At 39.2% G+C, this 12679-nt stretch overlaps 1 protein-coding gene across 1 annotated transcript in view; it reads right to left on the minus strand.

Annotated features, from left to right (window-relative positions):
* LOC106949558 (RNA-binding motif, single-stranded-interacting protein 3-like) overlaps positions 1 to 12679 on the minus strand; it is a gene marked incomplete at its 5' end in the record, with an annotated part of 67674 nt that overhangs the window by 10905 nt on the left and 44090 nt on the right. The window contains 4 exons of the mRNA XM_015035899.1: positions 2217 to 2267; positions 3859 to 3934; positions 8290 to 8333; positions 11318 to 11424. Of these exons, the coding sequence (XP_014891385.1) occupies positions 2217 to 2267; positions 3859 to 3934; positions 8290 to 8333; positions 11318 to 11424 (278 nt within the window). The remainder of the gene's footprint in view (positions 1 to 2216; positions 2268 to 3858; positions 3935 to 8289; positions 8334 to 11317; positions 11425 to 12679) is intronic.

The following is a 12679-nucleotide window of genomic DNA, read 5'->3' on the forward strand; positions in this document are numbered from 1 at the left end:
ATAAATTAAAAACAATTTGGAACAAAATAGAATATTTTAATTAAAAATCCCGAATAAACAAAAAAAAAAAAAAAAAAAAAAAAAAATATATATATATATATATATATATATATATATATATATATCAAGATTGTGTAAATGATTAGTATCAGAATGAAAGAGGAACTGGTAGTTCTTCCACAGAGTTTATTGACTGTACACCCACTCTCAGAGTCAATATATGAGTGATGGTGAGAATCTATAGCATGTGTGGGTGTGTTTTTCCAACAGCTTTGCTTTGCTTTGTTTTGTTTGTCTGGCAAAATATTATCCGTCCTATTTTTTTTTATTCAAAAATGTGCATAGATACAAGATGTCCAGCATTTGTGCGGTTCTGTATTTGCAGTTCTATTTCAATCCAGCAGGGAGCAATGTTTTATCGTTGATTTTACAGATAGCTCTACTGAGCTTTCCAAGCTGCCGGTCGAAGGAGGCGGCTCAGACACTGAATCAGCAGAACAAGAGCGAAATGTAAAGGTGTGTGTCAATAGATCTAAACACCATCAATAAGTAATATTATTGTAGAAATTAAATGGAATGTGTGAGACATACTTCTCATGCATATTCAATACACGCTGATGTACTTCAGTATCGGCAAACAAAACGAAAACAAATTCAGCTTCTCCGAAAATTACATACAACCAATTAAACAGAATTAAAAGAGAAACATCATCTGCTAGGAAGTATGTCCATGCACTGTGCAGTATAAACACTTATTATTGGTCCCAGTTCCTTTTGCATGAATTACTGCTTTAATGTGACCAGACAGCCTGCAGCAACTGCTGAAGAGGTCAGGAAACCCAAGTTGCTTTAACAGTGGCTCTCCTGTGTTGTTGGATCTGATGTTGCTCATCTTCTTCTTGACAATACCCCCAATAGATTCTTTATAAGGTTTACATCAGACCAGTCTGCTGGTGAATCGGCCCCAGTGATGTTGTTGCTACGTTTGGCGGGACAGGTGCCAGGTGATGCTAGAAAATAAACTGTGCATCTCCATGAAGTTTCTCAGCAGAGTAAAACATGAAACGGGTCAAAATGTTCCCGGTAGACTGCCGTGCCCAAGTTGTGGCTCAGTTTGCCTCTCCTTTCTGTATCCAGACTCTGGCACATTAATGTGCTGCCACTACAGGAACAGTTCAGACCTTCTTCACGTTGTTCTCTCTAGTTCAAAGATGGATTAAAACAGGGACAGCTGTGTTGCAGCTCACATCTGTGGTGGCTCTTGAAGTGCTGGCTCCAGACGCGGTGCACACCTTGTAGCGCGCCCTCAAAGTCATGAATGGGCTTTGCATCTTGCAAGCATCATCTTAGGTTATCCCAGCTGCATCCTTTATTCCACCACTCATTTCTCCTCTTATTCAAGTTTACATATGTGTGTGAACAGTTGGCTTTCATAGCAATGACCATTTGTCACTTGTTTGCTGGACAACGGTCAAATCTGCACTCTTCCCCATAACTGTGGAAACCATGGAAAAAATATCTCTATTAAGAATTGTTTTTTTTTTAACCTTCTCGTAATCCTAAGAGGGGTTCCAGTGGACCCCGCGTGAGGTTTGTACCCCATGTGCGGTCCCAGAGGGGTCACACTGACCCCGCATGCGCTATTATGAGGTTTATCTTCTATGATTTCAGGAATTGACACGTTCCCATTGTCCGACTGTGACATCTTCCGCACTCCTGAGTATCACGCTAAGAATGTGGGAGAGTTAAATGAAGATAAAGTCACTTGAAATGTTGACATTTATCAACATATTTGAATTGAATCACAGAAATAAACTTTTAATATTCTAGTTTAAGATTCACCTTTCTGCCTCAATAGGAGTTAGCTGACATGTGATAAAGTTACTGAAATCTTTCTAGCATCCCTTGGTTTATTCCTCCCCAATAATTTACTGTAATTAGTTTTATTTTAATTTTTGAAGATGGTCTAATAAGTAAAAGCTATTTTTCTAAGAGTATGTAAAAGTGCTATTAGAATTAACTTTAAAAAAGAAATGTGGCTATATTTTAAATCCTGACATTAATATCAAGGCCCGATAATGAGACATGCTTACGGAGTGAAGGACAGACATAAAACGAGTCAGAGCGAGGGACTAACGAATGCAGAAAACGACTCAACCGAGACATGATAACACATGATGAAAAATCAAAAGAAAAAGTAGGCTTTGAAGACTTACTGTAGGTTGCATAACATACTGTTGATGTGGCATCCATGATGTACTCTGGACCTACGTAGAGACAAGGAAAGGGAAAAGCCGAGAGAAGAGAAAGCCGGAGGAGACGCCAGTTATATCAGATAAAGGACAGAAAAAGAGAAGAGATGGGGAGTAGGACAAGAGAGGACATGGAAAAAAAAAATTAGAGCGATTAATTAGGAGGGAGTTGGAAATGAGCGGCAAGATAAAGCAAAAAGCCGACCACGAGACAAGACAAAAGAGAAGAGTTTGGTAAAAATGTTTTGTATCCATGACAGAAAAGCAGAAAAAAAACCCAAAAAAAACAAGCGGCATTCAAAATGAAAAGGAAGAGAGTCAAAATGAGACAACAAAAGAAGAAAAGAAGATTTAATCATCAGTCCCTGTGGCAGAACATGACAGCGGAAGCTGAGGCTTTGCTGTACTTTAAGTTAAGCTGTAATTATGACAAGTTACAAAGACTACGGAGAGCAAAACTATCCACCAGTTACTGCTTCACAGTGAGGGTTACATCATCAAAGCTCTTTTGGTCACATATCACTACTTTCATCTTGTTCTGTTTTCTGCAGTCCCTGAAGGCTACTTTGCCACATGTAAGATACTGTACGGTTCACAGTTTGCAATATAGTGCAAATGCGCATGTTGGTTTATCTACGGTATGTGTAAGTGTGTGTCTGCGGGGAGATAAGGCTGCGTAACGTCGCCAGGTCTCCTCCTGCGTCTTCTGCAGGAAGCAGGATGTGACTTTGAATTCTGCTCTGCTGAACGTGTGCCTTTGCATTTGTGTTTTACATTTGTTTTCCTAAAGCCGTGTGGGAGGCGAGGTGATTGTGTCGAAATCTGTGTTTGACAAGCTGTCGATCAAGAGCCTGCTCAGGTTTTTAAAGAACCGCATCTTAGATTATCAGGCAGCTTTGATATAACTTGTTTTGATATGGGGGGAGCAGGCTGGGCACACTGGGACGGGGAAGTGGAACAGAACTTTAGGATCAGAGCTACGCGGACAGGATAAGAAGGAAAATGTCACTGGATGCCTCAAAAGGCCTTATTCCCCATAAGCATAGGGACTATACCTCAGATAATGTGGGGTGTTATGTTTGCGTGTGCATGCGTGCATTAACACCAAACACATGGATGGTTATTTTTAGCTTGCAACATGTTCTCATATGGATTTTGGATAGGAGTAGGCAAAGTTAACCCCTACATTCTGCAGATTTGCTTGTCTTATTCCAAGATATTATTTCAAATCCATTATATATATATTTTGGCAGAAACACCCATACATGATGTATATTAAGCCATTCACATTGTCAACATCAAAATCACACAATAAGCCAGGTGTTAGTAGAACACCTCCAAAATATTAGCTTTTCATTTTTATTTGAAAAGATAGTGGTTTGGAAAAGTATCTATGCCACGTGAGCTTTGTCACATTTTCTCACACATATTTATACATTGTTAATTGGGATGTTTCTGTAATAGACAAACACAACGTATCACATAATAATGAAATGTAAGAAAAGATGCATGATTTGGAAAATGTTTTGCGAACAAATACCTTGCACACATACAAAGTCCCAGGCAAATACACCATGGACATTCAACTACGGGACGGTCAACCCACCTGATATGTGGAGACAGGGGAGGCAGCAATGAAGGGTGTGATTGATGTCTGTGCAATCATCCGATTGGTGGAGATGCTATAGGGTGAAGAGTAGAATCTATGAAGCATACAAGACAAACAGTCATTTTCATCATCTACAGTACAGCATCAAACAGGCTCAAAGTGGAGCAAACCTAAATCAGAAGTATTCCAAACAATGTATGCATGCATGCAAAAAAAAGAAAAGAATAATCAGTTAAAAGGCTTCTCTGCATAACTAGCTCTTGATTTACAAACCGTGTGTCGCTTTGTGCAAAGGTGAAAATGAGCGCCTCTTTGTTTTGAACTGCCAGGCGGATGTTAGCTCAGCGCTGACAAAACGAATCAGACATCATCAAAGATGTCCTGGAAACAATAAATATTGCAGCTTCATTCTGAGTCAAACCATCAAAGTCATCCAAGAATGAAACTTGACACTGCATTTGAGTGCGCATCATTCTACAAAGGAGTCTGTTCTATTGCCATGCATGATAATGAATTACCCCCTTAATGTGTGAGTGGGTGAGAAGTTTCAATATTGCCCTTTATGCCTCCACCTACACAAATGGTAGATGAGCTGTATATGTAGCATCAGCTTTTTATGCTCTGTTTACTCTTCGACCTATACCTCTATCTGCCCTTCTGAATCTGTTCCATTTCTTTTTGCCTATTTTTTTTTTTTTTATTTCACCCCCATAACCCTGCAGCAGTACAATGCTGTGGCTCACAGTGCTTTATTTATCATTGTGTACCTAGAGAGGACATGTTTCATCCGCCAGGCCATGTTACTGTGCCCGATCGATCCTAAAGTGTCTGTTGGCTGAATAATGGTGTATGGGAGGGAAGGCAAAAGAGATCCAGAGACAAAAGGAGAAACTCTCCTCTACCCGTCTCTGACACAGTCACTTGTGATTTCATAGAAATGGTCTGCTTGATAAAAATGTGATCTTTCTTATTTACAGAAGGGACTCAATTAAAAACAAATTTTCTTTCTTTTTTTTATTATTGTCATCACTTCCACGGTTGCCTTGGGTATGTTTTGACAGTTAAATAACACTTGTGTGTTTTTTTTCCCACATTTCTTAAAACTGTATAACATTACACAGGTAATGTGTAAAAAAAATAAAGTAAAAAAAAAATCGAGCTCCTCCGGCTCCTCTCTGTGGTCCTACTACCATCAGCAGAAATGCAGCGCTCCCAGTCAGAAACAACCAATCAGAGCCAGGAGGGGGGTCTTAACATGGTCAATCATGCTCATGTATGCGCTGTAGCCGTGCTAATAGCAGAGAAACAACTTACCATTACAGGAAAAAAAACTAATTAACCGCCGTCATCAGTGGACAAACGTAGTAGCCAGAGTGTTCACAGCTGGCTTCGTTGTGGTGAACCAGCTGTAGTGGAGCTGAGATCAAGAGGCAGGATGTGAGCAGCACATACACGAGCTTTATTTGTCGTTGTTAAGACCTTCCTCCTGGCTCTGATCAGTTTTTACTGACTTCTGCCGATTTCTTTTTCTTTTATTCAAAGGTCAAATCAAGTCCACATCACATTTCAAGCCTTTGAGGAGAATGTCCAAATCTCAAGTCTTAACCCTCACTCCAAGAGGAGTCTCAAGTGTTTCACGACTTAAACAACCATTTTCAAAGTACATGCAGGCCATCTCGTTTGACTGCATTGCTATAGCTTAGGAATTCAAAACCCCAACTGTCGGAAAAGTGCAAAATTAGTAAAGAAAGGAATTAATTGTTATTAGAGAGAAAGCTCACCACAAGGATCACACTGATCACTTTTAATGTACGAAACACAAGAAAAGTAATCTGGAAACAGGATTCTGGCAATGCTAGTCGACTCCTGCCAGTAAACTAGGAAAAATCACTACGCTCGCATCGTTGGGCAAAGATTCAGAGGATAAGACATCATGTGTAAACCACATGAAAGTAGTCTAAGGGCACAGGCATGGATTGCTTCCAGCAGCACTGTGTCAATAACGTTTATTGATTTTCCAATAGAAGACCAAGATAGGAGTCAGTCAACTGATCTCAACATGGCTGAGGTGCATTTCACTTGCAGAACTCCAAAGTACTGATAAACAACAAAAGAAAACAGCTGCACTGAAAGTCTGGCAATTAGTCATATTAAATTAAAACCAGTGTTCTGTGTGAAAGCCACAGTCTGCAAATGATTCCCACTGCAAAACTAAATTTGACTTGGATTAACTTTCCCAGTTGTATGTCAGCCATTGAAATGGTTCTTCACATGAAGGAGGTAGATCTGCTGAAACCGTTTTTTTTTTTTTTTTAAAGTTGGAGGTCTCCTAAAGCCAATCTTCAGTTTTATATCTACTTGAAAAGTTTTTGAGTAAACTTGAGAACGTAAAGTACATCAATTATCGCAGCAATTATGTCGGTTGCCAAACGTTTCCAGGCCTAAAGATTTTGAGTCTATATTGAAAATGTCTGACTAAACGTAGATTGAACCGAACTGGAATTGAAACTGAAACATGTTTGAAGAAGTATTGATGATGCAAAAACAAGGTCCTTTACTGAAAAAAAAAAAAGTACTGGCATGGATCCATCTTTTAGACTACAATTAATATATGACATGCATTACAGATACTGTATTACTGTCATTGATGAATACAAATAGGGACAGCAGCAGGGTTATTCAATATTGCTCTGTGATTGTATTTATTGTATTTTTCATTAGACTGATGGGTACTGAGAGTAGGAAGCTGTGAGCAGAGGACAAATCCAAGGTTATTGATAGACGCTATTAGCTCTGAGCAGCAAACTGTCAATGGCGACTCCAGCACAGCTATTTAAGACAACGCACTTAACATGTAATGGTGAGCGGAACACCAATGCAGCAGTGTATGTAATCTCTGGTGCAATCTAGATGCCAAGTCAGGAGTTTTCCATGACAAGCGACATATTTACTTATGATGTCAGTAACTTTTAAGCAAATAAAATGGTGAGAGTTTGCAAAGTCCTGGAGAGATTTGGGGTTTAGATGATGTGGAAGTCAGTCCATTCATCCATTAATTCATTGTTTTCCACTTTGCAGAGCTCCAGGGGGCTCACAAGACCTGCAGGCAAACTCTGGGATTTCTCTCCTGAACAACATCCCCCCCCCAGCTCATTCTGGGGGATTCCAAGGTGTTCCCAAGCCAGTGGGTCCTCAGTTAATCCCCGGGATTTTCACCCAGTGGGAAATGAAACCAAAACCTCCAATTAGAGGCAAAAATGACACAATTTCCAGTAACACAAATGTGGTTTTCTGTCTCAACAATCAACTGCTCCTGAGTTCAGAGTGGCTGGGGAAACTGTAATTGATTCATAGCCTTCCTCTCTCTCTTTGGGCTGACTTTAATTTTGCCTTTGCCTTCCTCCTGACCCTGTTCATCCCTCCATTTTTATTCAAACCCCTTCCCTCCCTTCTTTTTGCCTCTCTAATTAGCTACATTAGCATTTCACAGTCGTTTAGCGCTTCGCCGGAAGAGGCTAGGATGACCTCGGAAGAGAGGTCAGCGAGGACTTAAACAGCCTGAAGTCCACAGATGCTTGTGTATGAGCATGGTTTTATGCATGCATGGACCAAAACTAAAGTAATTATTTGAAAACTGAAAGCAAGAAGGGGTAGAAGACAGTGATGAGTCAAAAAACGTTGTTGATAAGCCCAAAATGTCAAAAATAATTCTTTCAACCGTAGAACATAAGGCTGAGTGAGCAAAAAAAAAAAGAAAAAAAGAAAAAAAAAGGGACAGATACTTAAGATGAGGTGAAAATGCAAAGGACAGCAAAATGCAGATCTAGCTGTGATAGTTGGAAAAGTATGAATGAAAAAAAAAAGGACGGCTGACTGAGCTGACAGGAGAAGAAAGGGAACATAGAGCTGGGAGCAAGGATCTCCTCCTGGGAATGCATCACCAGAAGCATTCCTAGCAGACATGACCAATCTCCAATTTCCCTCTGAAACTCTACACACACTCTGCTCTCTGCATTCAACCCCGGAGTGCTGAAGATAGCCAAGCTGACGAAAGTCTTACAGCAGGACTGCAACACCGCCCAACAACCCCATCTGCAATCAGAACCAACACGTCTGACAGCTGGTATGCATAGGTGCATAAATAAATGCTCCATCTGCAAGAGCCAGATTGACGGAGCAAATGTGTGCCTCACCAACCTGTGCATTCTGCTTCAGCGCTAGTAAACGCAATGTGGGCCCATGCCTTCAGGTGCTTTGGCTCATCAGGTTTAAATGTTTGTGGCACTTTTGTTCGTCTGCGAAGCCGTCTAAAGTGACTGATACCGATGGCTATTCTCAATAACAAAATCTTGCAGAAAATTGCCCTCAGAATTAAAATACAAATGTTTAGTGTAGTTTAGCAAGAAAAGAAAAAAAAAGACAACTTACCCATTCTGCATTGTTGTGGGGTCATATGTTAATGCCATGCCACTCTGTTGAAAGAAGAAAAGAGAAAAACATGCAGGTTTAAGAAAACATACTAGTGTATACTTTCCATTAGGTGGAGAGGAGAAGCCAAGAAAATCCAAAACTATGTTGATAAAAACTCTTGTAAAAAAAAAAAAAAAGAAAAAAGAAAAAAACATTGTTTGCTCTTAGGGCATATATGTACAACTGATGGTTGACCTTTGTGTAAGAACAGATACCCGTTCCAAAAAGCCTACTTTATATAACAAAGAGCTCCTCTATGCAGCTTTTTGACAAACAGATTTAACAGAGAAGAGAAGAAACAATATTTAGAAAACTAAGGGGACCACACTGTCTTGCAAATTCTACATTTTTTGTGTTCTCCGCTCAATGAGTCAGTTATTTGCAGAAACATTTGCTCCAAAAATGGCTGCAACCTTTTTCAGTTCAGCTTTTCACATGATTGCAGATGTTTCTTTGCAAAAATGCTGAAGCTCTGTTAGACCCAAATGGACAGCCTCTAAGCATTAATTTGTCATACTTTTCACAGATTAAGGTCTGGATGTTGAGTTTGGATACATGATTATGACTGGCTGTACATTCAGTGTAGTTTGTAGCCTCTAAAATTCATCCTGAATTTATCTCAGTCCATCTTCCCATTAACTCTGACCAGTTTTTCTGTCCCTGCTAACAAAAACAATTCTCTCAGCATAATGCTGCCACTAACATGTCAGTGCAATATGATTAGATCATCTTCTTCAATATGTTTGGCCTTTGGTAAGCATGTTGTCTGGTCTCTTGTCTGCTTCTTTGATTAATCTCTTTTTTAAAAAAAAAATCTCTTTACTAATTTGGCAATACTTATTCAATGGTAATTGCTCTATTCTATCACATAAAAATTTCAGTACATGTAATTGAAGTTTGTGGTTGTAGTGTGACAAAATGTGGTGAAGTTCAAGGGGAATGAGCACTGACACTGTAGAAGTTAACATTTACTGATAATGTGTGCGTTAATGACAAAAATAAACTTGCAAAAATGTCAGAAAATACAGTCAAAATTGCTTTTCTTTTCACATCTTGGTAACACTTTATTTGAAGGGGGTTGAATAAGACTGTCATAACACTGTCATAAACATGACATAACACATGTCATGAACATGAATAAGCCTTCATGAATATTTATGACTGTTATCATAAAGTGTCATTCGGTAAATTATGACACTTTTAATACAAAGTTGACATTATTCAAAATGTCTTTATGACAACTTGACATTAACCAGGAAATCATTACTGATATAAATTTGTTATTAAAGTATTACTGATTGCACTTTAAAAATTAGGTAACTTTATGTTATTAAAGGTAAAGTTTAAACAGTAATGATTTCTTGGTTAATGTCAAGTTGTCATAACAAAGACATTTTGAATAATGTCAACTTTGTATTAAAAGTGTCATAATTTACCGAATAATGCTTTATGACAACAGTCATAAATATTCATGAAGACTTATTCATGTTCATGACAGGTGTTATGTCATGTTTATGACAGTGTCATGACAGTCTTATTCACCCCCCTTCAAATAAAGTGTTACCCACATCTTTAATGTAAAAATCCTTCAGCATCACACTGGAAACAATTTCAATCAGCCACCTTTATGTGAACAATTAAAAATGCGACAACTTTTATCTTTTTCCATTCCTACATTAATCATTATGATAAACAGGGTGAGGGTTCGTCATCATGACTGAATTCTAATTGTGTTGAACATTAAATGCTCAACACAATGCTACGGAGACTGGGCCGTTATCTTAAAATTAAAATATGCTAAAGAGTTCTTTTATTACCTGGAACAATTTTTCCAGGAAAGAAACACCCCGAGGATTAACAGCAAAAAGGTGCAAAATATAAAACCTATTAAGTCGCAAAATCAAAAATCTGTCACTGAAGGATCTTTACACCACATCACTAACAAATATTTCATTAAATGTGTGAAAAGTAGAATTATCATGTTAAAAATGCAACTTTTCTAATGAAAAAAAGTAAAATAAAATATTCAGAGCTGTAAAACTGACTTTGGTAAGAAGCTATTTATCTGCACTGCTGTTTTCTTCCTCCTCACCTGCAGCACAGTCAAGAAATGATTCCAAGCTTCACATGTACCCTGTGTGTGGTTCTCTGAACACAGGTGTTTACTTGTGTGTGTAAAAATGTGTGTGCATCCTTGTCTCAAGGCCAGGCTCTTTTAGAAAACAGGGGTTCAGGGAGGCGAGCTGAGCGCGAGCGTGCAATGAAGCACCTCAAGCATCTCCACTGTGAGATGTCTCTATTAGTCAGCATGGACTCTTAAACCCAATTCCAGAAAATGCATAAACCTCTAACAAGATGCTCTGGGGCCAGGCGAGCCTCGTCAGAACTCTGGACGGCTGGAAACTGTGTGAAGAATTCTGTGGAGAACGCTCCACATTTATTTCACATCGACACAAAAGGTTGGAAAAATGAGAGAAAATGTGAAATTCTACCACCAAGGCATTTAAAATGAAGAAATACAACACTGTGTTGAAATTTGTTTGCATGCATGTAAGGAGGCGTTTCGATCCGTTACATCCTGAAGGATTGAAGGTCAAACACAAACATCATGGTTGCCCGTCGCGATGAAGTCGCCGCCTGGTGCTGTTTCGTTCCACTTCACCACACTGCTCTTTCCCAACCTCCTTGCACCGCAAGCGCTGAGAAAATTTTACTCTGTGCGTGGGTGGTGACATTATTTTGCACTTTTCCGTTGTTCTTTAAATTAGAGGTTTGGCATCCAGAGTCTAAATCTGAACCCACTCTTTGTGCAGCAGTCAATCTGCTTTCAGTGCTCAGCACAAGGTTTCATTTTATACAGAGATGACAATGTAGAGGTGAAAGTTTAGACAAAGAGAAAAAAAATGTGACTTTGCGAAAGTTTAGAAACGCGATATTTCAAATTTATACAAGGCCTGTTTTGATTGTTTAATAAGCTCCAGCTCACCTCTCCTTCTCTTGTCCACGGTCGTCCATTCTGGGGATATTTAACCTGGCTCTGCCTCTTCTTCTGGCCTCCATCAGCAAACTTGCACAACAGGGGCTCCGCAGGAGCTAGAGTCAATTAAATGGAGATGGAGACAACGACAAGGAAAAAAAAAAATGATAAGTTACTCATCTTAGTCGTGAGAAAAACCTCAGAATGTTTCCAAGATGAGATGAATAAAGGGAGTTTTACGCTGCGACTTAAAAGCAAACATATCGTTAATCAAATGGACCTGGAAACCACACTTAACCTCCAGCAGAACCATTATCTCCTCCACAGCTTTATCAAATCATCTGAACAACAGTCTTATCGCCACAATTTCTACAACTTAGCTTTCTCGAAAACAGCCTTGACACTGAATCAAAGCCACAAGCTAATCATCAAAGCATGGTTCAAAACAAACCAAACAGTCATGCTCAGTGCCCCAAATTATCCCCACACTTTGACCCCGGGGCAATGGGTGCAGATTACAGCTGCTTCAAAGAAAACACAGCCTCTTTCTGGACCAGAGAAAACAGAAAGACTTGATTGCAAACTGGATTAACTGAGTGTGACCCCTCCATTGGACCTCTATCTGAACTCTAGAGTACTAGATGCTAAATAAAGAGAAGTAGTCTGGTGACAGTGTCGACACAAAAAACAAACAGGCTTGGCAAATACAAAATTATTCTAATTTAAGGGCATATCTTATGAAAACGGGTCAGGGTGAACAGCAGTTTCTGTTACAAGCAAATTCTTCTGCAACAGCACGAGTCAAAAACACATTTAAAAGTATAATAGGCTATTTATTTAGACAGTTTGATGTTTTATGTAATGTGAAAGAGATTTGGTTGCGGTTTGATAAGCCACAAATTTAGCTGTACGAAGACTGTTATTCTGTCATACTGAGTGAACAGACGGACCCATATTCTCCTATGTAGTTACATAACTACACAAAAGCTGTTCGCTTTAATATAATGTAAGAAACATAATCAAATTCAACACCTCAGGTGGGCTGAGACATAAAAGCCCAACACATGTTGAAAGCTACAACATTTAGAAGATATTGTCCGGTATCCTGGGAAACGCTGTCAGCTGTCTATTCGTCTCCGTTTGTTGCTGGAATTATAGGGAGCCTTCAATACTGAGCTCCAACTTGTGGAAGAGGAGGTTTAGTCTCTAATCCTTGAGCACTGATATCCTGCAACTTCCGGAAGTGTCCCAACTCCAACATACTGGGATGAAATGACTAAAAGACCTCCTCATGCAGGAGGTAGAGCGTCCTGCATGTTTTAAACATCTCCGTTTCAACATAAAACCCGTGTGTGAAGAATATTTGTTTCC

This window comes from Poecilia latipinna, unplaced genomic scaffold, assembly GCF_001443285.1.
Source record: "Poecilia latipinna isolate Pla-1442-1.1 unplaced genomic scaffold, P_latipinna-1.0 Scaffold21, whole genome shotgun sequence".
NCBI lineage: Eukaryota > Metazoa > Chordata > Actinopteri > Cyprinodontiformes > Poeciliidae > Poecilia > Poecilia latipinna.